At 56.2% G+C, this 24,339-nt stretch overlaps 1 protein-coding gene across 1 annotated transcript in view; it reads right to left on the minus strand.

Annotated features, from left to right (window-relative positions):
- Cdh22 (cadherin 22) overlaps positions 1-24,339 on the minus strand; it is a 62,341-nt gene that overhangs the window by 31,387 nt on the left and 6,615 nt on the right. Inside the window, exons 2-4 of the mRNA XM_048349407.1 lie at positions 21,703-21,997; positions 9,054-9,173; positions 118-285 (exon numbers count right to left, since the gene is read on the minus strand). Coding sequence (XP_048205364.1) covers positions 118-285; positions 9,054-9,173; positions 21,703-21,997 — 583 coding nt within the window. The remainder of the gene's footprint in view (positions 1-117; positions 286-9,053; positions 9,174-21,702; positions 21,998-24,339) is intronic.

Genomic DNA, 24,339 nt, shown 5'->3' on the forward strand with positions numbered 1-24,339 from the left:
CCAGGTTGGGGCTTCCCCAGGCAGGGTGCAGGGCGGGCAGGCTGCCCCTCTGTAGGTGGGAAGCCTGAGGTGGGCGGGGCCCGTGGGTGGGACAGACGCACGGACACGCGCACTCACTCTGCGGGAAGCGGGGCGGGTTGTCGTTGACGTCGGTGACCACGATGGTGACGGTGGTGGAGCCCGAGAGGCCGCCCAGCTGGCCCGCCATGTCTGTGGCCTGGATCACCACCTCGTAGCGCTCCTGGCTCTCGCGGTCCAGGTCCGGCACAGCGGTGCGGATCACGCCTGCGGGTGGGGGCGGGGGTTGGACCGGGCTGAGGCAGGTGGACCCGCAGCGCGGGGGCTGCTTGGAGTTGGTGGGGGGGGGTTGTGGGGTCACAGGGACCACCACACACCCACACATGCTCAGGTTGTACAAGCTCACACACCCTGTCCACACACACCCACCTCTACACAGCAACAGGCTCACATCCAACACATATACACACACACGCTCAAGCATGCTCACACACACAACACAAACACAAAACAACAGGCGCTCTGTCTACTACAAAGAAGCCTGTGTAGCCAGGTGCCGGTGGCTCACGCCTGCCATCCTAGCTACTCAGGAGGCTGAGATCTGAGGATCGTGGTTCAAAGCCAGCCTGGGCAGGAAAGTCCATGAGACTCTTATCTCCAGTTAACCACCAGAAAACCAGAAGTGGTGCTGTGGCTCAAAGTGGTAGAGCGCTAGCCTTGAGCCAAAGAGCTCGGGGACAGCCCCCAGGCACTGAGTTCAAGCCCCATAGCTGACAAAAAAAAAAAAAAAGGCCCGCGGACTGGCCTCTGTGGGACCCACTTGCCTCAGTGTCCCCCTCCCCCCATCCCCCCCAACCATCTGTGTGAGTGAGGCCTCTGCCTGATTCCAGCAGTAACTCAGCCCAGAGCCAGCACAGGGCAGCAATGGGGTGGGTATCACCAGAGGGAAAGGCCCCCGGGCCACCCCAGGCCCGTCACGTGGCCTCCTTCACCCCCACATCAGGCCCACACATGGGTGGACCATGTGTAAGAATGTGCTCAAGTCACACACACACACACACACACTTATTCACATGCATCCTCCCCACCGATTTCCAGAGTAAGGGTCTACATTCCTTGCCCTGTCCCGGCACTAGAGAGATGCTGACACCCCCAGGCCTCTCCCGGAGTCGGGGCAGCTGCAGAAGTGAGGGGGCCCTGCAGGGGGAAGGCCTCTTCTTGATCCTCTGCCAAGAGAACAGACTCAGGTGGTGGAGGGGGGTGATGAGGCGTTGAGAGCGGCTGCCGACACCCCTGCAACCTGCCCTGCACAGGTGGTGGCGGGCAATGTCCAGGGCCCAGGCGCCACGCGAAGCCACGCACCGGCAGACCCGCGACGCGTGTGGCGTGCCCCATAAAGCCCAGGCTCTGAGGCCTGAAGTCCCCAGTCTGTCCCCAGGTTCCAATAAAGGCAATGGACCGGGAGGAATGGCTGTGTGGAGGGTGTGTTTGGGAGGGTATGTATGTGTGTGTGATATTTACAGTGTGTGTTGTGTGTGTGTGTGTGTGTGTGTTAGAGAAAAATACAGGAAGAAATAAAGCCAGAGAGAAATGCAGGAGAAGGCAGGAAGAGAGAGACCACCATGGACAGAGATCTGAAGAGAAAGAGAGGGAGGAGAGGGAGGGGCAAAGCCCAACAGGCACCCGGGTGACTTGTGGGGAGGGAGGGGAGAAGGAAGAGGAGAAGGAGGAGGAGGGCAGGTGGCAGTGCCACTAAGCTGGAGAGCAGGGCCAGGAATGGACGTTAGTTGGGCCCTTCCTGTGCCCTCTGCTGTGGGCTGCTTGGCGTCCAGCGCCACCCCGAGTGAAGGGGTCTCCTGGTAGAACTGGAAGCCACTGTGTTGTGGGCCGGGCCACCAGAAGCCTGGTGCCCCCAGCTCTCAGTGGGGGTTAGAGGACAGGCAAGGCTCCATCTGCTCCTGCAGGGGAAGAGCGAGGCCTCTGTGGCTGGCTTCTGTGGGGTCCCTGTCACTTGCAGCTCGGGGGGGGGGGGGGAGACTGGGGACACTGAGCTCTTCTCTGTCGGAAAGCGCGTTGATTCAGGAGCCATCTCTGGGTGTCAGTGAGCTGGGTCTCAAGGGGACCGTGGACCCTGCCCTGGGTCACACTTGGTGATGGGTTGCTATGGGGATGACTTCCAATGAGCGACGTGACTGCAGCGGCCAAAACCTCGGAGCATTTCTTTCCACACTGGCTCTGACTCTGGGATGTGACTTGCACAGACCAATCGAACACCAATCAGCAATGGCCAGAAAGACTGGATAAGCCTTTGTGCTCTGGGGCTTGATCCTCTGGAACCCAGAGACCCCGAGCAGTGAGGACCCCCAGGAGGAGAGGCCACACTGAGGCAGGCACCCCCACTGTCCCCCGGAAAGTCAGCGCCCAGCACCCTGACTGCCACACCTTACCATCTGAGACATCCCCTGAGAATTACTGCCCCGCCAAGCCCTCAGCCTTGTCACCATGAATAGACTGATGTTGAGCTAGGCCACTAAATTTGCAGTGGTTTGTTATGTAGCCGTAGATCAGTGACATAGAAACCAATTGGCCGAGTTGTTTCTTTCCTGGTTCTATCTGGGCACACGCGTGCAGCCGCATTTAACTAGAAGATCAAGGGGGCCCAGAGGGTCCAAGGCAGCCTCGTCCACATGTCTGGCTGTTGGCCTCTTGCGTCGCTCGTAGGCTAGCCTTACTATACGCAAATCTCAGGACTATGTTCCAGGACAGCACAAGTGAAAGCTGCCAAGCCCTTTAAAGGCCTAATCTCAAATTTGCAGAACATTATTCTGCCACATTCTATTGGCCAAAACAAACCACAGTCCAGCCCACATTCAAGAGGTGGGGGAAGGAACACCTTTCCCCTGCCCATCCTGGGGCTTGAACTCAGGGCCTGGGCGCTCTCCTTGAGCCTCTTTGTGCTCAAAGCTAGTGCTCTACCACTTGAGCCACAGCGCCACTTCTGACTTTTTCTGAGTAGTTTATTGGAGGTAAGAGTCTCACAAAGTTTCTTGCCCAGGCTGGCTGGGAACTGTGCTCCTCCGATCTCAGCCTCCCGAGTAGCCAGGATTACAGGTGTGAGCCACCAGTGCCAGGCTAACACGGCCTCTTTCTGGGAAAGACAAAGCCACACCACAGTTAGGCCTCTGTATCTTGAGTCTGCTTCCTCTGACTCAACTGATTGCAGACTGCAAACATTCAGGAAAAAGACAGAAGGCGTGGGTCAAGTGGTGGAGCTGCTGTCTGGCGAACACAAGGCCCTGAGCTCCCAACCCCAGTACCAAAAAAAAAAAAAAAAAAAGAGAGAAAAAGAAAAAAAGCACTTGAACTGAGCATGTGCAGATTTCTTGTTATTCCCTGAAAGACAGAGTATAACAACTATTTATATAACGTTTACTTTATACTAGGTATTAAAAGTAATCTGAAAATGATTTAACGTATACACGAGGATGTGTGTAATTATGTGCAAATACGCCATTTTACCTACAAGACCTGATCATCCATGATTTCTCTGTCTGCAGGGGTCTTGGAAACCGACTCCACAGACAGCAAGGGACAGAGTATAAAAAGGCTTCCACAGGGGTGGAAAACTGATGGCACATTCTCCCCTACGTCCCCTTCCTCATTCTATTGCCTGGTGCCAGAAAACCATGGAAGACGGTATTGCACTCCTGGGGGCGGGGTGGGGGGGGGGAGTTGGTGAGGTACAAGTCCATGAAGTTGCTCTTCAAACAGCTGCAAATTCATTCATTCATTCACACATGCATGCATGCATTCATTCATTGGGCACAGAGGGCTTCTGGTGTTTCAAGGATGCAAAGATCATGCGTGAGCTGGGAGAAAAGTCAGGCAGACACAGGTGCCGTATATTCTTCCCTCTGTTTCCACACTACCTCACTGGGGGCTCTTCCTGAGTCTCAGTCTCCCATTCTGTAAAGTGGGGTCACCCACTGGGGGGGGCTATGAGGGGTTTAGATGAGACAAAGCATCCTGTACCTGGTGTCACATCTTGGAGACACTCTGCTGACCCCCTTCCCAAGCCCTGGGTTGTGTGCCCCCATAAACAAGCCCCACGGTTGGGTGAGGCATGGGATGGGGGGACTGCTCTGCTTTGGTTCCTCAGAGGATCTTAAGGGCCTGGCGCAAAAGATCCCAATGGCATTTGGACGACACAATTGGCGTGGCGCGGCGGCCTATTTGTTTCTGGCTTCTCCGTGAGAACAAACCCTCTGCGAGGGCAGGAGCCAAGGCCAGCCTGTCACCTTTACCGCAGGCTGTGGCACCGAGCAAGTGCTCAGAAACAATGTCGGTCAGCTTCCCCCTCTCCTGCTCTCAGGGATGTCTCTGACCCCGTGGAGAATTTTCAGCAGCGATCTTGAAGTCGCTGCGTCTTTGTGTTCCGGCTGGGGTGGTGGTGGGCTGGGGCTGGTAATTACTAATTACAAGCTGGCCACAGCCCCCTGCCTCCGCGACTTCACCCACTGCCTCCCCCAGGTCCAGCTGTTCTGCTTGCTGCCCACCTCCCAATGCTGCAGGAGGGGCTCTGGAGCCCGCGTGACACCTCATTAGCCAGCAAATGCCATCCCTGTCGCCCCTGTGGGGGGGCTTGCTGGCAGGCCTGGCCTTTAAAACACACAAGTTAATTCCTCCTCTGGCACTGGGGCCCCACGGCGGCCGCCCCCTCCCTCCCTTCCTCACGCCTTCCTCCCCGGCCTCCGTGCGGCTCAGCTCCCTGCTCTCTGCACAGTGAGAACAGACTGTACCTCTAGCAGCTGCTAAATATAGACCCGCAGCAGCGGAATATTCCTAGCTGGGGAATGGAGCCGGAGCTGGGAATGGTACCCGGGGTGGCTCTGGCATGAAGAGGGAAAGTCAGCCTCTTCCTGGGAAAAATGTCAAGGAGGGAACCTTTTCCACCCAGAAGTTGAGGACCCCAGGACGAGGACCCCCATCAGAACCCCTTCGCTGCCTCGTGGGGAGCGTGGGAGTGGCTCCTGCTCTTCCGGGCTTAGGGCTGTCTATGTGTCCTCTTGGCCTCTGTAGGTGCTGGGGGTCTTCTTGCCTCCCCAAGAGTCTGGGCTCTACCCTCCCACCCTGGCCACCTCCTAAGACCCGCTCCTGGCCCTTCCTTTAGTTCTGCATTCCTTCTCTTCTTCTTTTTGTCCACCCCAGGGTCTCTGCCTCACCTGGCTAGATAGGTGAAAATATCACCACCACCACCACCACCACTACCACTACCACCACCATCATCATCCCCTTGTAGCAAGTTCAGGGTTAAACACTACACACCGTGTTCCCTTTGCCTGTGCGGCCTTCCCTGGACATCCGCGGGGCTCACAGCCTCACTTCATTTGGGTCTCCGCCCCCAAGGTCACCTCCCCAGAGAAGCCTGCCCTGACTTTTTAATCCAAGTCTCTCCTTCATTCTGTTTTACACTTCTTCTTGGCATGCGTGCTATTTGATGCAATGCTTTGATTTGGCATCTTTTTATATGCTTATTTTCTGCATCCCTTTCTTTAATAAGAGCCTGACAGGGCCATACTGCAATCAATGTGCCTGTGCTCTATTCCCAGTGCCTAGAACACAGCCAGGCACATCGTAGGTGCTCAATGAATAGCTGAATGAAGGAACTCTCCTTGTGCACATTAAATGATTGTCTCCTTGTGGACATTAAAAGGCCATTCTTAGCTGGGCACAGCTGGCTCACACCTAGCTACTCAGGAGGCTGAGATCTAAGGATTATGGTTCAAAGCCAGACCAGGCAGGCAAATCTGTGAGAATCTTATCTCCAATTAAACACCAAAAAGCCAGAAGTGGAGGTGTGCCTCAAGTGATAGGGTGCCAGCCTTCAGCAAAAGATGCTAAGGGATAGTGCCCAGACCCTGAGTTCAAATGCCAGTACACACACACACACACACACACACACACACACACACACACCATTCTCAGAGCTCCATGCCCATTGCTCATGCCCAGCAAGAAGTTCTAGATGTTTCCTTTCCTCCTCTCCTCCCATTACAGCCTGGGGCTCCTTTTTTGATGCTCTGCTTCTAGACAGCTTTGGTAACTCACCTTTCCCCCTCTGTTTCAGTGGAAAGTGTCCCTTGCAAAGATGACTGTACAGCACTAGGCTGAGGGAAGAAGTAGGGGCTCTAATTTTGAGGTCTCTGGTCTGCATTATTTGTGCCTGCAGGAATTCATAGTGTCTCCTATCCTCTCTCCTCAGTCTCTCCATGTGCACACATCATCTATGGCCTTTTAACTACACAGGCAGCTAAGGAGCCTAAACCGGTTTTGAGAGAGGGTACAGGTTTAGGGTTTTGTCCTCAGGGGCTCTATGCCATCCACTCGGAGCTCCAGAGCCTCTGGTCTCCAGTTCCTGTCTCGGAGCCAAGCCCACAGCAGCTGCCCCAGGGACCTTGTTAAAATGAAAACCTGTGCATGTCACTTCCCTGTTTAGAAGCCATCAATGAACACGCTGTGCTGGTGAGGGGGAGGGGGAGGGGGGAAGCGAACACTCACCCGAAGCTCGCGGGGGTGGAATCCGGTACCTTTCAGCATCATCTATCCAGATTCCAAACACACGGGCTCTCTCTGACCCAGCGTTTCCATTCTTGAAAATTACCCCGCCGACTTCCACAAGCACAAAATGATGTATGCATGAGGCTATTCACTGTAGCGTGGCTCATTTTAGCACAAAGATTGGAACCAGCCTAAGTGTCCATCAGTAGGGGACTGGTGAAATAAATTTTAGTGTATCCATAACAGGCATTAAGTAAAAGAATGAGGAAGGTCTTTCTGGACTGATACAGAATAATTTTCCAGGTGTATTGTTAAGTTAAAAAAAAAAAAAGCCAGGTATGTATATAGTATGTGTTTACAGCTACCATTGTGTAAAAAAAAAAATAAAATGCATGTGCCTGATTTTCTTGTACATGCAGGGAACAGCTCTGGAAGATGCAGAGGGAAATGAACACCGGCTGCCTTGGGGACACAGGCTAGGTGGCTTGCAGACTAGATGGGGTGAAGAACAGTCCCTAAATACTCATTTGAACTTTGTGAATTTGGAACCTCGGAATGTACTATCTCTCTCCTTTTTTTTTTTTTTTTAAAGAAATGACTCTTTTGTTTCCAAGCAAATGCATTCTCAAGCTCTCCCGGGATACATAGACACCAGGGGCCACCGCGGAGGCTATAAAACTCCCGAGGCCACGGGGTAGGAGGTGCTTGCTCTTATCTTAACATTTCTTTCATGTTTGAATGTTTTCTAAAATGTATTCCTTTTTGCAAGGAGGTGGAATTAACGAGGAAGCCATGTGTATGAGGACACACTTATAACTGCAGATAGATGGGTAGTCTCTCCCACTTCCTTCCCAAAGGAAACAAACACACAAACCCAGCCCACTGACTCGCCTCTCCCGCTGCCCTGGAGATAAAACCTGACCTCTTGGCATATATTTGCCAGCCTGGCCAAGCCCTGCTGGTTTCCCCCATCATCTTCCATGCACCCCATTTCCCTGCATGCTGCAGACATCTCTTCACCCCCTGGCTTTCGCCCTGAGCCATGCCCTCTGTTGGGGATTCCCTTCTCTGAACTCTCCCTCTGGCCAACACAGGTGGGGTGAAGTTTGAACTCAAGCCCCTTTGCACTGGGGATCTACACCCCCAGCCCGTGGTTGACACCCTCTTTTTTTGTTTTTGTTGGTGGTGGTCATGGGACTTGAACTCAGAGCCTAGGCACTTGTCCCTGAGCTCTTCAGCTCAAGGCTAGTGCTCTATCACTTTGAGTCACAGCGCCACATCCAGTTTTCTGGAGGTTAATTGGAAATGAGAGTCTCACGGACTTTCCTGGCCTGGGCTGGCTTTGAACTGTGATCCTCAGATGTCAGCCTCTTGAGTAGCTGGGATTACAGGTGTGAGCCACCAGCACCTGGCTACCAGCTTATTCCTTATGGTTGCTGAGGCCTCTGCAAAGAAAGCCTTACATCCTAATTACCTGCCCCTACCCCCCGTGGTCCTGTGAGCTTCATGATGGTGTTCGAAAGGAAAGTGATGCTTTGTGGTGTCTGGTGTCTCCTCTCCAGCCTGTCCCTGCCGGCAGCTGTGTGACCCCCAGTGAATCACCCATGGCTCTGAGCTTCCGTCTCTTTATCCTATGTTCTGGCGCTCTCCCAAGGGGCTCCTCAGAGTAGTCAGCCTCTAACCTCAGAGTGCGTGAAGTGGGGAGGGTGGGGGCTGCACCACGGTGTGGGGGAATGTATGTGGATAGGAGTGGGGCTTACACAAAGAATGGTCTCTAAATGGCCATCTTTCTAGCAGAGCCTTGAAAACGTCCATGAGCTTTCAAATTTGCTGGCCACGTGCACACCTGGAGCTTGTGACCCACGAGTGTGGCAGGCCTGCCAAACTTGAGCACCCAGGACAAACAGCTCTGAGGACCTTACAGGGCATCCGATGCTGCTGCTGCCTTCTGCCTCTTCTAGTTTCCTGCTGGTCTTACAGGGAGCACCTTCACACTTTTTTTTGGTCGGTTGTCAGGTTTGAACTCATGGCCTGGGCTCTGACCCTGAGCTCTTTTGCTCAAGGCTAGCTCTCTATCACTTTGAGCCACAGCTCCACTTCTGGTTTTCTGGTGGTTCATTGGAGATCAGCGTCTCACTAGGACTTTGCAGTCCAGGCTGGCTTTGAACCACCACCCTCAGATCTCAGCCTCCTGAGTAGCTAGGATTACAGGCGTGAGCCACAGCGTTTGCTTGTTTATTTTCTGATCTTCAGTCTTCCCCGCTTCCTACCTGGTCACCCTCCCTCCCCTAGACGCCTGGGGTGGAGCCCAAGATGACTGCCTGGTGCTAGGCTGGGTTTCAAGACCTAGGCCACTGGCGTGGCCCCACCCACCCTGCGGTCCTGTGGCATGCCATTGGCTCGGCCCCGCCCCACCACGAAGCCCCACCCGTTGCGTCACCCGGTGGCCCCGCCCCCTGCCGGGCCCCGCCCCTCACCGGTCTTGGGGTCCACGGTGAAGTGGTGCTCGCCGTCCAGCACGCTGTACACCAGCCGCGCGCTGCTGCCGTAGGTGGGGTCATCCGCATCCGAGGCTATCACCTGCATCACCGACGTGCCTGGGCCCGGGGGACCAAGCGGGACAGTGGTCATCTGGAGCCCGCGGCTCGGTCCTCCCCACCCCAGGGAAACCCCCACAGGAGACCGTGGACGCCAGCCCCGCACTTGGCCCCAGCCCGTGTCCTGACCCGGGCCCCTCCGAGGGGCACAGGGGTGACATGGAGTCAGACCCGGGCCCACACCTCTCCTGGGGGCTCCCAGCTGTGGGACTCTGGTAAGGAAGGGCAGTGGCTCGGAGCCTCAGTTTCCTCTTCTGTCAAATGGGGATGGGTCAGGTCCTGAGCAGCGGGTGAGGGGATGCTAGGGGCCACCTCCTCGCAGAGGTGGGGTGGCAGCCGTCCTCCCTCCTCAACTTCAGGGCAAAGTTAGCACCCCGGGGACTGGAAAGCAGGTGCCTGCCCCTCAGCCCACAGGTCCTTGGTGGCTCCAGCCCCTCTGCCTTCCTGCCCTTCTGTGGCAGTAAAGGATAGGCCAGAGGGACTGCGTTCATTCAGGCTCAGAGGAGGAGGCAGGACCCAGTTCTGCCTCTGGAAAGTAGTTGGCTGTGAGCCCTGGTTCCCTCCTCACCCCTCCTCCTGGAGCTCAGACAGCCCCCCTCCGGACACACACACACACACACACACACACACACACACACACACTTCTCATGCACTGCACGTCGGCTGCCGGGGAGAGTATAAATTGGATAAAAGTCCATCAAACAGCGGCAATTAAGTTATTGATTTTCGACGCTGCCTCATTAAACCAGGAGCTTCTCTCGGCCTGTCCCAGAGATGGCTCTAATTTGACATCATGTTCAATTTGACGAAAGCAGAGCTTGGGACGTGAGGCTGGCCTGAATGGGGGAGGGATCAGACGGAAGGACCAGCAGAGCCTGATGGTCCACGCCAAGAAAGAAAAGGGAGGTGGAAGATCCAGAGGGGAGTCTTGGGAGCTCGGGGTAGGACCCAAAGGAGGCGGAGAGGGGGACCCTGGCTTTGGGGAGGTGCCCTCTGCCGGGTGCCCTCCTGGGGCTGGCAGAACAGCTTGCTGGGCGGTGAGGCCAGTTCACCGCTTGGCTAATGAGCGAGTGTGGAAATGCTACTGCAGCAGTTCTGCTAAGCCCAGCCCACTGCCCGCCTCTCCCGCCTCCAGCCTGGGGCCCTCCATCACTCCAGACAGACACATGTATTTATTTTTCACTCCTTTGCATTTCTCATTTCCCTCCCTGGGTCCCCCTCCCAGCCAGAGCCTCCAAAAGCCGGCCCTGCAATGCGCCTCTCCGGTGGTTCCAGCTCCACAGCCGGAGTCAGAAGCTAGAGAAGAGGGGCAGCCCCTACCCCTCTGATGGCGGCACCCAGGGACTTCGGCTCAGGGTCCAGGGAACAGCTCCAGCTGCCCACAAAGAAGGGAAAGGCACGAGCTCTGTTGAGCATCCGCTGTTTATGGAAGTCACCAGCCTCTTAAACTCCATCCTCTGAAGCCAGGTTCCAGTGGCTCACGCCGGTCATCCTAGCTACTCAGGAGGTTGAGATCTGAGGATCACAGCTTGAAGAAAGCCTGGGTAGTGAAGCTCATGAGGCCACACACACACACACACACACACACACACACGCGCACACACACACACTCCTCTGTACTCTAGAAACATCTCTCAGGAACGCAGAGTGGCTCCTCTAATAATCCAGATGAGGGAGAGACTTAGCTGAGGATACCAAGTAAGGACAAGGCAGAATTTAAGGTCTGCAATGCCAATGTTGCCGAAGCTTTTGGGGGTCCAGTATCCGCTTTGAAGGCGGCCTGGCGTACGGAGTCACAAGCACTGTGGCTTATTAGAGATTTGACCTTGGGCGCATGGCGGAGCCCCTCTGTGCCTCAGCCTCTTCATTTGAGAAATGAAGGTGACAGTGCTACGGAGATCCCGAGATGGCCTGGAGAATTCAAATAGATTTCTGCCTTCAGCACCAAGGACAGCGCCGGGCCAGCGCTAAGAACCCAATAAACGCAGGTGGTTGTTGTCTCGGGTGGCCGTGCGTGCTTGTCTGTCACCGCACCACACCGCACCGCGTCTCGCTCACAGTGCTGGGCGGGAGAAACTACACAAGGCATCAAGCTCACGATGGCACCGGGAATAAATGGCGACAGTTGTAACTGCGATGAGGGAGCGTCTCCCGCTACTCCCCCCTGCCGATTGCTTCCCTCCCCCACCATTTGCAAGTCACAGTGCTGGGCTGAGCGACTCCCCCGGGATCTGGCTGAGCTCCCTCCTCCCCTCTCCTCGCTCCCTGACTGCATCCCAGGGGCTCCCTCGGGGATGCTAGAATCGGTTCCCCAATCCAGGATTCTTTATTGCAGCCATTACAGTTAATGCCGGCACGTGGGGCTGGCATAGGGTTGTAGGGTGGGTGGTTCCACTGCTCCTCTTCCCCAGGTCCTGCCCAGGTGGCCATGTACCCTTCTCATCTGCTCCAGCCAGCAGCGCCCCCCCCCCCCGCCACCGAATTGGCAAAGGGGCGCCAAGCTTGTGGCGGTTCCCAGACCACCCTCCAGGTCAGCTTCTGCTGGTTTAGCGGTTGACCAAGTCACAGTGTAGCCCACCCCCCCCCATGCCCATTTGGACCTCATAGTAACTCTGACACACTGGGGGGCATCACACTTTCCAGTGTGTGTGCAAACACTCTCATTATGGCCCAACTTCAAGCCACCAATGTGCTACTGGCTGGCCCACAAGACTTCCAAAATCAATATGTGACTCTTGCAAGCTGAAAGCCATGACTATATATTACTGTCCAATAACAATGATAAGCACAGATTACACTTATCGGATAACTACTTTGTGCTAGACACAATGATGTAAGCCCTTTACATGTATTATCTTGTGGAATTTACCCAAGAAAGGCTTGCAGTAAGCCCTAATAAGATTTCTACTTAACAGCTGGCCACAGTGGCTCACGCCTATAATCCCAGTGACTTGAGAGGCAGAGACACATAGGATTGAGGCCAGCCGAGGCCCAAACTTATCAAGACCCCATCTCAGGGGCTGGGGATATAGCCTAGCGGCAAGAGTGCCTGCCTCGGATACACGAGGCCCTAGGTTCGATTACCCAGCACCACATATACAGAAAACGGCCAGAAGCAGCGCTGTGGCTCAAGTGGCAGAGTGCTAGCCTTGAGCAGGAAGAAGCCAAGGACAGTGCTCAGGCCCTGAGTCCAAGGCCCAGGACTGGCCAAAAAAAAAAAAAAAAAGACCCCATCTCAATCCACAGTATGATACGGTGGCCCATGCCTGTCACCCCAGCTCTTTGGGAAGCATACATATAGGAGAATCAAGATTCAGGCTGGCCTGATAAGCATAAGTTAAATGTGAGACTCCATCCAAAAAAACAACTAAAGCAAAAAGGACTGGAGATGTGGCTCAAGTGGTAGAGCACCTGCCTAGTAAGTACAAGGCCTTAAGTTCAAACCCCCATGCAGAGAAAGGGATTTCCACTTCACGGAAACGGAGGCTGGGTCAAAGAGTGAACATCATCGCACCTCACGTTCCTCTTGGGATCCTTGTGAGAACTCAAGTAGCTGGCCGCACTCAGCACCAAGGGCAGAGCCTGGAGAAGTGCCCGGGCAGCAGGTTCAAAGCCAGACTGGCCATGGAAGGGCTGTGGGAAGTAGACTCCCTGCTCTGGGTTCTGTGGTCCAGGCCGGTGTGGGCAGGGCTGCCTTGCTCCCTCCCTCGCTCTGGGTTACCAGGCCCCCGTGGGATGTTCAGTATGCAAAGGCTGCTCGTTGGAGAGCCCGGAAAGCAGTGCTTTTCCACCTGGCTGTGTGGCACAGGCCTCCTGGGAGCTTTCAAATAAAACCGCTGCAGAGCCCCAGCCCAGGCCAATTAAATAGGACTCGTGGGATGGAGCCCAGGCAAAGGTGCTTATTCAAGTGCCCTGAGTCTTGTACATCTTCTGGGTTAGGAACTGACGCCTAGCCCTGGCCCCTGACAAATGGATGAGGAAACTGAGTCACAGGGTGCATGGGGGAGGAGGTGTGCTCAAGGACTTTCCAAAGTCACATCATTAGGAAAAAGCAGGGAAAGACTCCAACCCAGGTCTCTAGGCAGCACGGCTCCCTGAGGCCCCCAGCACCCAATCTGAGGCCACACCAGGGGGAAGCAGCGGGTATACCCCGTGCCGCCAGGACTCCAGAGCTCCTTCCAGAAGAGTCTCCTGAGAGGAGATGTCCTCCCACTTCTGAGGGAACCAGGTGGGCTTTGTGATCCTAGTCCTAAAGCCAGCTGCAATCCCAGCCGCACGGGAGGCACAAATAGGAGGACTGTGATCGGAGGCCCAGCCCTAGGCAAAAACCTGAGTCCCTATCTGAAAGTAACTGGAATACAAGGGCTGGGGGTATGTGGCTCAAATGGTAGATCCTCTGTCTAGCGAGCTTAAGGACCTCAGTTCAAACACCAATACTGCCAGAAAAGAAAAGAAAAAGAAAAAATGTCCTACTCTACCCATCTTCACCCTGTGTTGTCAGTGAAGCCTTCCCCCCTGTCTGGGCCCCACCATGGCTCTCTGAGATGCTCCGAGGATTAGAGATGGCCAGTGGGAGAGGCAGGTGGGCGGCCGGAGGTGTGGTTCAAGTGGTGAAGCGCCTGTCTAGCAAGCACACCAATTGGAATTAAACTCTAGTCCCACCCCAAAACAAGAGGAAGTCCTGTGCCCTTGGGTGTGGGTGAATGTTCTGTGGGGGTTCACGGCTCCCCTGCTCTGTCTTCTCAGGAGGCACCTGGGCGCCTCCTTGGTCTGGGGCACCACCCGGGGCTCCCACACGACATCCTGGAGCAGGGCTGGACCGCATGGCCTGGCTTGTCTCTGAACACCGGCCCTCTGCCAGGTGCACCTGAGGCCACAGGTGAGTCTGCCTTCAGCACAGGGGGGAAGCTCGATGATGACGGTGGTGATGGTGATGGTGGTGATGATGGTCATGGTGATGGTGATGATGATGACGGTGACATGGACTCTCATTCCAGCCTGCTCTTGGCTCTTCCTGTGCTGGCTGGAGGAACACCCCCAGCCGACTAGGTTTGGTCCCCCTCCTGATAAATGGAGATAATGCTTTATCTCCTCTGCTCCCCAGGATGTGGGAGACCCCCGAATGAGAGGAAAGAGATGAAACCCATTGGAAAAGAACACAGCCTTCCTCCGAGGTGACCGAGGGCCATTATGATAAAGATGTTGGTAATTATTATCCTCCTGCTTCTTCTCTACCCCCTGGCTCCCCTGCTGGGCTCGGGGATACCCTCGGCTCACATTTAGCTTCTCAAACATTTATAAAAGTAAAAAAAATGAGCCCCACCCCCTGCTGTTTGCCAGCGCTGCGCAGAATGCTTCCCATTAAAAATTAAAAACCACTTGTCGAGTCCCTGAGAATGCTCAGATGACACAGGAAACATCCCCCCCCCCCCCGCATTCTTTCCTTCCTCCCACCCTCCCTCCCTCCCTCCCTCCCTCCCTCCCTCCCTCCCTCCCTCCCTCAGCTTCCTCTTCAATCATCACTGATAATGCAGCGGCTGGGCTGGGTTTGACCTGGCTTCCGGCTGCGCTGCCAGGCGGGGCGGCCTAATGTGGATGGATGACCCACGGGGGACGTGGGGGCAGGACAGCGTGGAGGTGGCAGAGCCGGAGGCAGGTGACAGGGGCAGTGGCACAGATGGGCGTGGTGGAGCCAGTGGAGCAGAGAAGCCTCGGGGTAGAAAGTGTGGGGGGGAGTCCCAGAGGGAAATGGGGGTGGGGTGGGGAGAACGTGGAGTCACAGACACAGAGAAGATGAATAGTGACACACACACATCTGATGCAAGACGGGGCAGTGGGGGAAGAGATGGGGAGCAGAAGGGTGACACGGGGGGGGAGGGAGACCCCCCCTCTGCTGTTGGCTCCTCAATCCTATGGTGCCCTGTGATCTCGTCTAGTGTGGCCCTGCTTGTTTGGGACAGCAACCTTCTAAGAGCTTCCTTCTGCCGGGGACAGCAAGGAAACATTGCTGCTTATAACTTAGGTGATTCACTTACTCAGCACCCACAGAAGGCCTGCTACGTGCTGCACCCCAAGTAGGCATTCTGCACCCCACGGCCACGGGGGCACAGGGCCGGGCACCGAGCGGCGCTCGTGGCTGCTGAGTGGCTTGTTGATGGGGAGGGGGGAGCAGGCGTGCTCCTCCCTGTCCCTAAGGCCAGGGTCTCTGCTTCCCCAAACACCCCCCCCCCCCCCGCCACCAGAAACTCCTGTCCCCCTCCCCCTCCCCGGCCGGGGGAGCGAGAGCCAGTGCTGTTGCTAGGCAAGGAGATATTGCACATATAGATCTTCCTGGACTTTAATTAAAAACATCTTTAGAAGTTGTCTCTGCAGAGGCCAGCGATTGATTCCTGGCTTGGGCCTGAGGGCTGCTCAGCCACGCTCTCTCCGGCTGTGGGTCGACGGGACAGTCTCCCAGTGCGCACCCCTGGGGCACCCCCTGGCCCCTGCTTGCTCCTTTCCTCTCTGCCATCTCCCACTCCCACCCAAGCCCTGGGCTCGGGACTTACACAGCATGCTTCTCCATTTTCCATTCACCTTCCTCTCCTGTGCCTCAGTTTCTTTAGCTATAAAATGGGGGTGTCAGCAGTCAGCTCCAGAGAGCCCCTTGGGAGGTGAAGTGCATTCAGGGCTGGGAGAGGGAAATGTCTCCCCAGAAGGGTACCATGGGGGCTGAGCCCCATCCCCTGGGTTCCGGCCCCTGCTCCTGGGTTCGCTCGGGCTCTTGTTCTCAGTGTGGCACCTCAGACAAGGCACTTTACCTCTCGCTGCATTTGTTTCCTCCTCAGCAGAACGAGGACGGTAATGCCTGCCCTGCTTATTCCCCAGGATGGCGAGGATAAAGGGAAATCGCTCTATGAAAGCGGTGTTGGCTGATAGCTATTATTTAGCCAATGTCCCAAGCTGTACTACCAAACAGGCATTTTCCATCCATTAAAGACGCTGCTCACAAAGGAACAGGGATCCACGGGCACGTGGCGGCGGCGGGCCCCTGTCCATTTCCACAGTCCATTGCGCCCCAAGCCCATGGTCCAGCAAGGCCAGTTCCAGGGCCCTCTGTGCCACTACTTTCTCCCTCCTCTGCTCCTAACAGACATCATTAATCCATCGCGGCACTCCATCCTGCGGAGCCTGAATGCCACTTTCCGACCCTCCAGGCAGCTCTACACCACGACCAATCGATCAGCGCTGGTGCAGATGGATGTGACTCCTGCCCCTCGGGGATGGGGTGGCGCCCCACTTCACCCCCAGACCCCGCACAGGGCGGCAGCATTCGCCAACTCGGAACCAGCTGCTTCGGTTTTCTACCTCGATGGGTCTCTACACAAAGGCCACGCGGGGCAGAGCCCGTGGCTCATCTCTGTAAGCTCTACAGAGCCCAGCGCACTCCAGGCCTTGTACACCATGGGTGCTAATAAATATTAGTGGATTTAATTCAATTACTTATCTTTAAATCCCTGGCAGTGCCCAGAATAAAGTAGTGGCTAATAATAAATGTGTACTGAATTAAATGTCTCATGCTCGTATCCTCCATAGGGCCGAGACTCCGGCCTGGTACACAGCTGGCATCAGTAAGTGGGTAGAAAGCAGCCTGTTGTCTACCAGCCGGGTCACGGCACCTCTGGAAGGAGATTCGGGTGCCAAGCAGTTGGAACGGTGATCCGGGCCAGCTGCCCCCGCCAGCCTCCAGCTCTAAGCTCCCTCTCTTGGCTGATGGCCCCGTGTCTCTGCAGAGACACGCAAAACCCCAGTAGATGTAGCCATCCGAACACACCCAGGGGGTACCTGTTCTTTGCATTCAATGACTTTGCTCTTTCTGGAGCTTTCTGCCTCCATCATGGTGGCTTCATTTATTCCAGACCTCGTCTTGCTTTCCTGCACCCAAGTCCCCCCCCCCCCACCGACCCCATTGGCTCTGCCTTCAACACAGCCACGTTCTCCCCACGTTCGCGCACCTCACCTTCATTCTGCTCCGCTAACGTCCCCTCCTCACTCATCTCCCTCCCTCCCTCCCGCCTGCCCTGTGGAATCCACGTCAATCACGTCAGCCCCCTCCCCCACCCCTGTCTCCTTCAGATTACAACAGAAATCCCCCTGAGCTGCAGGGCTTGTGCGATCAAGCTTCTTGAACCTTCCTTCCTCTCTTCCTCTCTTCCTTCCTCCCTTTCCTTCCTTCCTTCCTTCCTTCCTTCCTTCCTTCCTTCCTTCCTTCCTCCCTTTCCTTCCCTCCTTCCTTCCTTCCTTCCTCCCTTTCCTTCCCTCCTTCCTTCCTTCCTTCCTTCCTTCCTTCCTTCCTTCCTTCCTTCCTTCCTTCCTTCCTCCCTCCCTCCCTTCCTTCCCTCCTTCCTTCCTTCCCTTCCTTTCCTTCCTTCTTTCTCTCTTTCTTTTTCTTCCTCCCTTCCTTTCTTTCTCTCTCTTCCCTCCTTCCCTTCCTTTCCTTCCTTTCTCTCTCTTCCTACCTCTTCTTCCCACCTCCCTTCCTTCCCCACAGTACCTGGGTTTGAACCCAGGGCACCGTGCTTGCTCCGCAGGTACTCCACCACTTGAGTCACTCCACCAGACATTTGACGTTGGTTAGTGTCTCTCTCTCTCAACCCAAGCCAACGTGGACTGTGATCTTCCTGTTTGTGCTTTCCTTTGTCACGACAGGCATGAAGCACTACAGAGCCATTGGTTGAGATAAGAGTCTCGCAAACGTTTATGGCCTCCCAAGTAGCCAAGATGACAGGCCTGAGCCACCATGCAAGCCCGCTGGGCCTCAGGGCCTTTGCACTTGCAGTTTCCTGTGCCTGGGACATTTTCCTTCAGGCCCCATAGTTCTTCAAGCACGGTCCGCAGTGGGCAGTGCGACCTGGGAGTTTGCCATACATATGCATATTTATTTCCTCCCCGTTTCTTTCCTACTCTAGTAGAAAAGATGTTCGATGCCTAGAATGGCATGCGGCATACAGCCGTCACTCAATAATTACCCGGGGCGGGGGGCTGAATGAACCCCTTCAATGCTCAGAAGGGAACTTGGGACCCAGAGGAGGGCAGGGCCAGGCCCAAGGTCGTGTGGGCACCAAGCCTGCCACCTGCGGGACTGGGACGGCTTCACCTCGCTTGGCCCACGTGGGCCGGGGGGGGGGGCCCTCCTCAGAAGCCAGGCTCCTGCCCCGCCCCCCCTCCTTCCTTCGCTTTTTAAGCTGAGTGGTTTAATTTGCGAGCGCCACTGCCTTTCATGTCCTGATCCGCGGGCCGCTCCCTCTGATCTGCGGCCCGCCCTCCCCGCCGCCGCTGCCGCTTGTCCGCCCCGCCCTTCCCAGCCTGGATCAGGAGCCTCGGTAATTGTGACTGATTTTCAAAGCTGCCTGGAGTTCCAGCGAGCGCCCGGGTGTCAGATCCGCTTCTCTTTCAAAAAGTTGCTCAAATGAAATAAACTAATTTAATTTCTGCCTCCCGCCCCCCCCCACCCCCCTCTCTTGGGTTCCCCAGGCTTGTCCAAATTGAGTCACCCGGCCTTCCTTCCTTCTAAGTGGGCTGTGGGAGCGGGCGGGCGGGCAGGGAAGGGGAGGTGCGGCTGGGACTCCAGCCAGGGCCACCCACGACCTGTGGGACCTCAGATGATCGGTGCCCCCTCCCGGGCTCAGCGTCCATAGCTGTGCAATTCAAGGCTCCTGGCAACTCCAGCAGCCTGGGGGCAGGAGCAGTGTCGGTGGCTGGTGCATCTTCTCCACCTCCCTGGGGGGGCTCCTCCCTGGGGGGGGGGGCCTTAGCATTCCCCTCCCCCATGGGGACACAGACAGCCGCCTGTGTTGGATTGGCAGGGAAGGGGAGTGGTGGTGGGCAGGAAGTGTGGCTGTGGGGGAGCCCATCCCCCACAGTGTGGTAGCTTTATTTGTACTGGTACTGAGCCTTGAACTCAGGGCCTGGGCTCTGTCCCTGCGCTTTCTCACTCAAGGCTGGGGTTCTGCTACTTAAGCCACAGCTCGACTTGTGGCTTTTCGATGGTTCATTGGAGATAAGAGTCTCATGGACTTTCTTGCCCAGGCTGTATTTGAACCTGGATCCTCAGATCTCAGCCTCCTGAGTAGCTAGGGTGACAGGTGTGAGCCACAGGTTGCTGGAGTCACAGACTCCCTCCCAGCTCAAAAGGGGAGCAGCAGCTTTTAAAAGGCAAGTTGAAGGCAAGCACTGGTGGTTCGAGTGGTAGAGCATTAGCCTTGCACAAAAAGCATCTCAGGGACAGCACCCAGGCCCTGAGAGTTCAAGCCCCAGGACCAGCAAAATAGATAGATGATAGATAGATAGGTATAGATGGATGGAAGGATGGATAGAGAGATAGATGATAGATAGGTATAGAGATATAGATGGATAGATGGATGGATGGATGGACAGATAGATGGATAGATAGATAGATAGATAGATAGATAGATAGATAGATAGATAGATAGATAGATAGACAGATAGATAAATGGCAAGTTGTCCCAGGTCACCCTGCATGGGCTTTGCCTGCTTCCCTTGAGTCCTTCAGGCATGGACTCTGTTTCCTCTTTTAGTGACCACATTCACCACCTTCCTGGTGGTCAGTTGATGCAAAGGTAGACAAGGCCAGGTGTTCTTAGGGCAGAGTCTAGGTGAGCAGTGGGGCTGCCAGGCTGCCTCTGGCTTCCTGCGTGACCTCGGACCCGTGGCCTGCCTCTCCAAGCCCCTTTCTCCATGTGCACAATTCATGTCTCCGTTCTTGCTGGGCTCTGCGATTCTGGGCGCCCTTGCTGCTGACAGCCTCCAGATTTATCTCAGCCGCCCAGACCTCCCTGTCGAACCTTCTCTCCGAGCTGCCACCCGTTCAAAGAACTCTGCTGGACTAGCAAGGAAGGAACTCCAGCCTAGCACGACTGAAAACACACCCCCGCTTCCCCTTCATCTCCACACCCGCTCCTCCCGGCTCAGAAAATGGAAATCCCATCCGGTTAATCACACAGGTCAAATCCCCACTGTCATCTTAGAGGTGGTTTTTTTTTTTTTTCTTTTTCCTTCTTACACCTCCCGATCCATTAGCAAACGCTTCCACCTCCACTTTCAAATGGTAGCCACAAAATCACCAGAAAGATCATCCACACGTCCACCAGTACCACCTAGTTCCAAGTCACCAGCACATCCCAGCTTGGTAGCTGCCCCAAGCACAGCCAGGTCCCGGCCCTGTCCTTCCAGGTCTGCCTGCTCTCCAGGGAGCGGCGCCCAGGCCCAGGTCAGCCTTCTGATCAGGACCCTCCAGCTTGCTCAGCACGAAAAGCAAAGCCCTGGTTTTGATCGTGGCTGTCTCATCGGATCGCCTAGCCTCTTCTCTTCAACCTAGGGCCTTTGCACACACTGTTCCCTCCACCTGCAACGGTTTTCCTCCAGGGCCCATCCTCTCACTTCTCTTCATTGCTTCAATGTCACATCCGCACAGAGGCCTTGCGGGACCAGTAATTGATTAATTTGTCACTGTCCGTCTGTCTTAGCCGGAGTCTATTCTTCACAACCTCAGGGGGCCTTGTCTACGAAATCCCCAGTGCTGAGCACACAGTTGCCTTTCAACACACATGTGTTCAATGAGCGAATACATGAATGCACTCCAACAGATATAGGCACAGCAGGCCACAGAAATGGCCCTCATCACGTTGTGGGTGTGCACACCTACAAGCAGGTGTGGGTGGCAGGGGTGCCCTGAACACACAGGTTCCCTGAACACATGGGTGCACCATTCTCCTGGTGCCCCTTCACCCCACCCTTCCCTCTGGCCCTCTCTCTTCCCCCATGGCTGTCCGCACACTGCCCACCATGGGTCAGATTGAGCCAGATCTGGACAAGCTGGCCAGGAAGCCCCACCCCATAGAACTCATAGAACCAAGCCAGACAGTTGGAGATCCAAGACAGGCATCCCTGAGCCTGGTGCTACCGGGAACAGCAGCGGGCCTGGTCTAGGACCTACGCTGCTGTTCTTTGTGCCTCTCGGCTGACCTAGACTCATACATCAGGGCAGGGGTGGCAGCTACCAGCTGTGCCCCTCACCCCATGACTGTGCTTTCTGCCAGAGCCTCCGGTGCCCCAGGATAAAGGGAGGAGCAATGTCCAGGTCCCACACTGAGAGGGGAGGCGCTACACCGCTTTTAGCCTCAGTGTTCTTTCTGAGTGCGCTGTGTCTCGTGTCTTCGGGCAGGTGGGGGTTCTGGAACATCCAATTCCTTCTCTCCATACACAGCTGTGTGCGGCGCCTCTGGGTTCCCGACTCTGTGCCTGGGGCCTCAGTATCCTTGCCCGCCCCTCCCCCCCCACACCCTGGGGTGGGCCCAGCCATGGGTCTCAGAGAGCAGTGAGCTGAGCAAAGCGGCCTGCAAGCCGTCCATGCCTGCCGCCCCTGGCTGTCCCGTCCAGCGGGGCCAGGCCGAGCTTGGGGCTCCAGGACCCTCCCCTTTCCCCTCCCCCGCCTCCACCTCTTCCCCCCCACCCCCGCCCCGACACCCACCTGTGGGTGAGAGTTCTGCCACGCTGCCGATGTAGGGGCCGTGCAGAAACCGAGGCTCACTGTCATTGATGTCCTGAACCTTGATGATGAACTCCGACTCGGGCTCCAGCAGCCGGTCGGTGGCGCGATCCCGAGCCTGGGCCCGCAGCGTGTAGAAGGTTTTCTGCTCCCGGTCCAGGCGCTCCATGGCGTGGATGTCGCCCGTCAGCTCATCGATCAGGAAGATGGTGCCGGCGCCCTCGCCTGAGATGGTGTATTTGATGGCCCCGTCGCCCTCGTCGGAGTCCGAGTGGATCTGGGGAGGCAGGGAGGTCGGCGGGTGGAGGCTGAGGGGGACATTCCCGCCTACTGCCCAGCTGGCGTCCCGTGGGCGGGGTGGGGTCTGCTCCTGAGCGCGTCTCCGCCTTGGTCTGCCTGCACCGGGCTGAGCCTCGCCGGCTCTGGCCTGCATGGTCTCACCAGCCCTCTGTGGCTCTATCTGCTTCAGCCTCGCCCGCCCTCCACCCACCTTCCCTGACCTCTGGGGCCTGAGTGCAGCCTGGGGCCGGGGGCCCTGGGGTGGCTTCCCAACACGGCTGGCAAGAAGCCCAGGGGCACGGTACACCACTCTGCACTCTGCACCACTACTCCCCCTTCTAGAAAAATCTCTGGACGTGCCTGCTCTCGGCACCCCCGTCCTCCGCGTGGTGCCCAGCCTCGCGCCCGGCCTTGCAGGAGGTGCGTGCAGAGCACCTGGGAGTCCCGTCCACAACCAGCTCAGACTCAGTCTGGGGTGGGGCTTCCGGGTTTGCAGGTTTCCAGGAGCTGCTGGCTCCTGGCCTCTCTCTGGGTTCTAGGACGCAGGGGTTGTTTGGGGAGGGGCCTCAGGGCTCGGGGCAGGGTGCCGGGGAAGGGTGAGGGAATGCGGAGGAAAGGCAGCGCTGTAATTGAGTGCCTGCCCCGCACCAGGCGCCCTCCTTTAGATCAAGACTCTTTAAGACAAGCCTTCACTCTCCTCCAAGAAACTGTCTGGCTCCGGAACCTGGGCTGCCTCACGATGCCCTAAAGCCCACAGGAAGGGAGCGGCCACGCAGCCTGGCTAAACCCTGGCTCTAGCATCTGCCTCCTGTGTGTCTCTGTACAAGTGGCTATGTCTCTCTGTGCCGCCGGCTTCGTCGGTAACAGAGCAATCATAGCAGCATGTCCTCCTGGAGCAGCCAAGGGGCTTCCTGAGTGACAGCCCCCTAAGGCGCTCACTTGGCAGCTGCCTGGCAGAGTGGCACATCCAATAAACAGCCAAGAGCCAGCAGGGCAGGGCGTGTCCCCTGGAGAGGCCTGCAGGGGGGCACAGCCGGGCCAGGCAGGAGCACTGGGGCTACTGGGTTACAGGGAGGGCGGGGGGGGGGGGCGTGCTGAGAGTTGGGGTAGAAGAGAGGAAGGATTGTGTATGCAAACATGCACATGCTTATGCGAACATATCTACCACAAGTACAACTCGTCTGCAGCAGCTGAAAACCTGCCCTATCCCACGTACAACGCATGCAATAGGCAGCAACGTTGTTGTTACTGTTCCTATGAAAGAGTCACGCCATGCACTTGCAATTCCACTGCAGTCGTGCTAGGTGCTAGACTCCAGTAATGCTAGGTGCTAGACTCCTCTAGGCTGAGGTTGGAGGAGGGTGGCAGGGGCTGGGGGCGGGGGGGGACCCACAAGAGAGGGCTGTCCAGCAAAAACAAAACAAACTAAAAAGAAATAAAAAGCCAGGCACTGCTGGCTCACACCTGTAATCCTAGCCACTCAAGCAGGCTGATATCTGAGGATCGGAGTTCAAAGCCAGCCTGGCATGAAAGTAAATGAGATGCTTATCCCCAATTAACCACCCCAAACCGGAAGTGTCACTGTAGCTCAAAGTGGCAGAGCACTAGCCTTGAGCAAAAGAGTTCAGAGACAGTGCCCAGGCCTTGAGTTCAAGCCCCACAATCCACTAAATATATAGTCAAAAACCCCTCCAGGGAATGCCCTTTGCCCTCTGTGCTTCTGTGGAGATGGGACGTTAATGAGACCATCTCTAGGACTCCTTTCAGGGTCCCCCTTGTCCTGGGCCCAATCCCCCCCCCAACATACACCCCAAGTGCCACAGGTGCCTGGGAGCTTGAGGAGGGAGGGGAGCCCGCCCCCCTGCCACCAGGGAGGAACCGGGGCGTAAATTCTACGGGTGGAACTTGGTGTCTGAAAGGTGGATTATAGAAGTGCCATTTGGAAGATTGAATGGCTCATAAACATTTTCATATTTCATTAGCCGATTAATGGGCATCTCTCTCCTTTTTGGCGAGTCTGCTGATTCTCAGCAGAAATTGCGGGGAGTAAATGGAGGCGTCTGGTGGAACCTTTCCGGGTCCCCGTCCTGTTATAGATTGCCCCAATTAATGCCCGTCCCGAGCTCCACTGAGAAGCCTTCTTCCTGTCCAGTTACTGTTAATAGATTTCTCATAAGTGGCTGGACTGTAAAAACCTCATAACTCAGTTTAATGCCCCCAATAAAATTATCTCGGGACGTCGGCCCTGAATCATTGGCGGTGGTGAGGCTGAGATCTGTCTCTCCATCCTCCTTTGGCGGGGGGTGGGGAGGGGGTGGGGGAGGGGAGTGGTTCTGCTCC

The sequence above is a fragment of the Perognathus longimembris genome, chromosome 6, assembly GCF_023159225.1.
Source record: "Perognathus longimembris pacificus isolate PPM17 chromosome 6, ASM2315922v1, whole genome shotgun sequence".
Taxonomy (NCBI): Eukaryota; Metazoa; Chordata; class Mammalia; order Rodentia; family Heteromyidae; genus Perognathus; species Perognathus longimembris.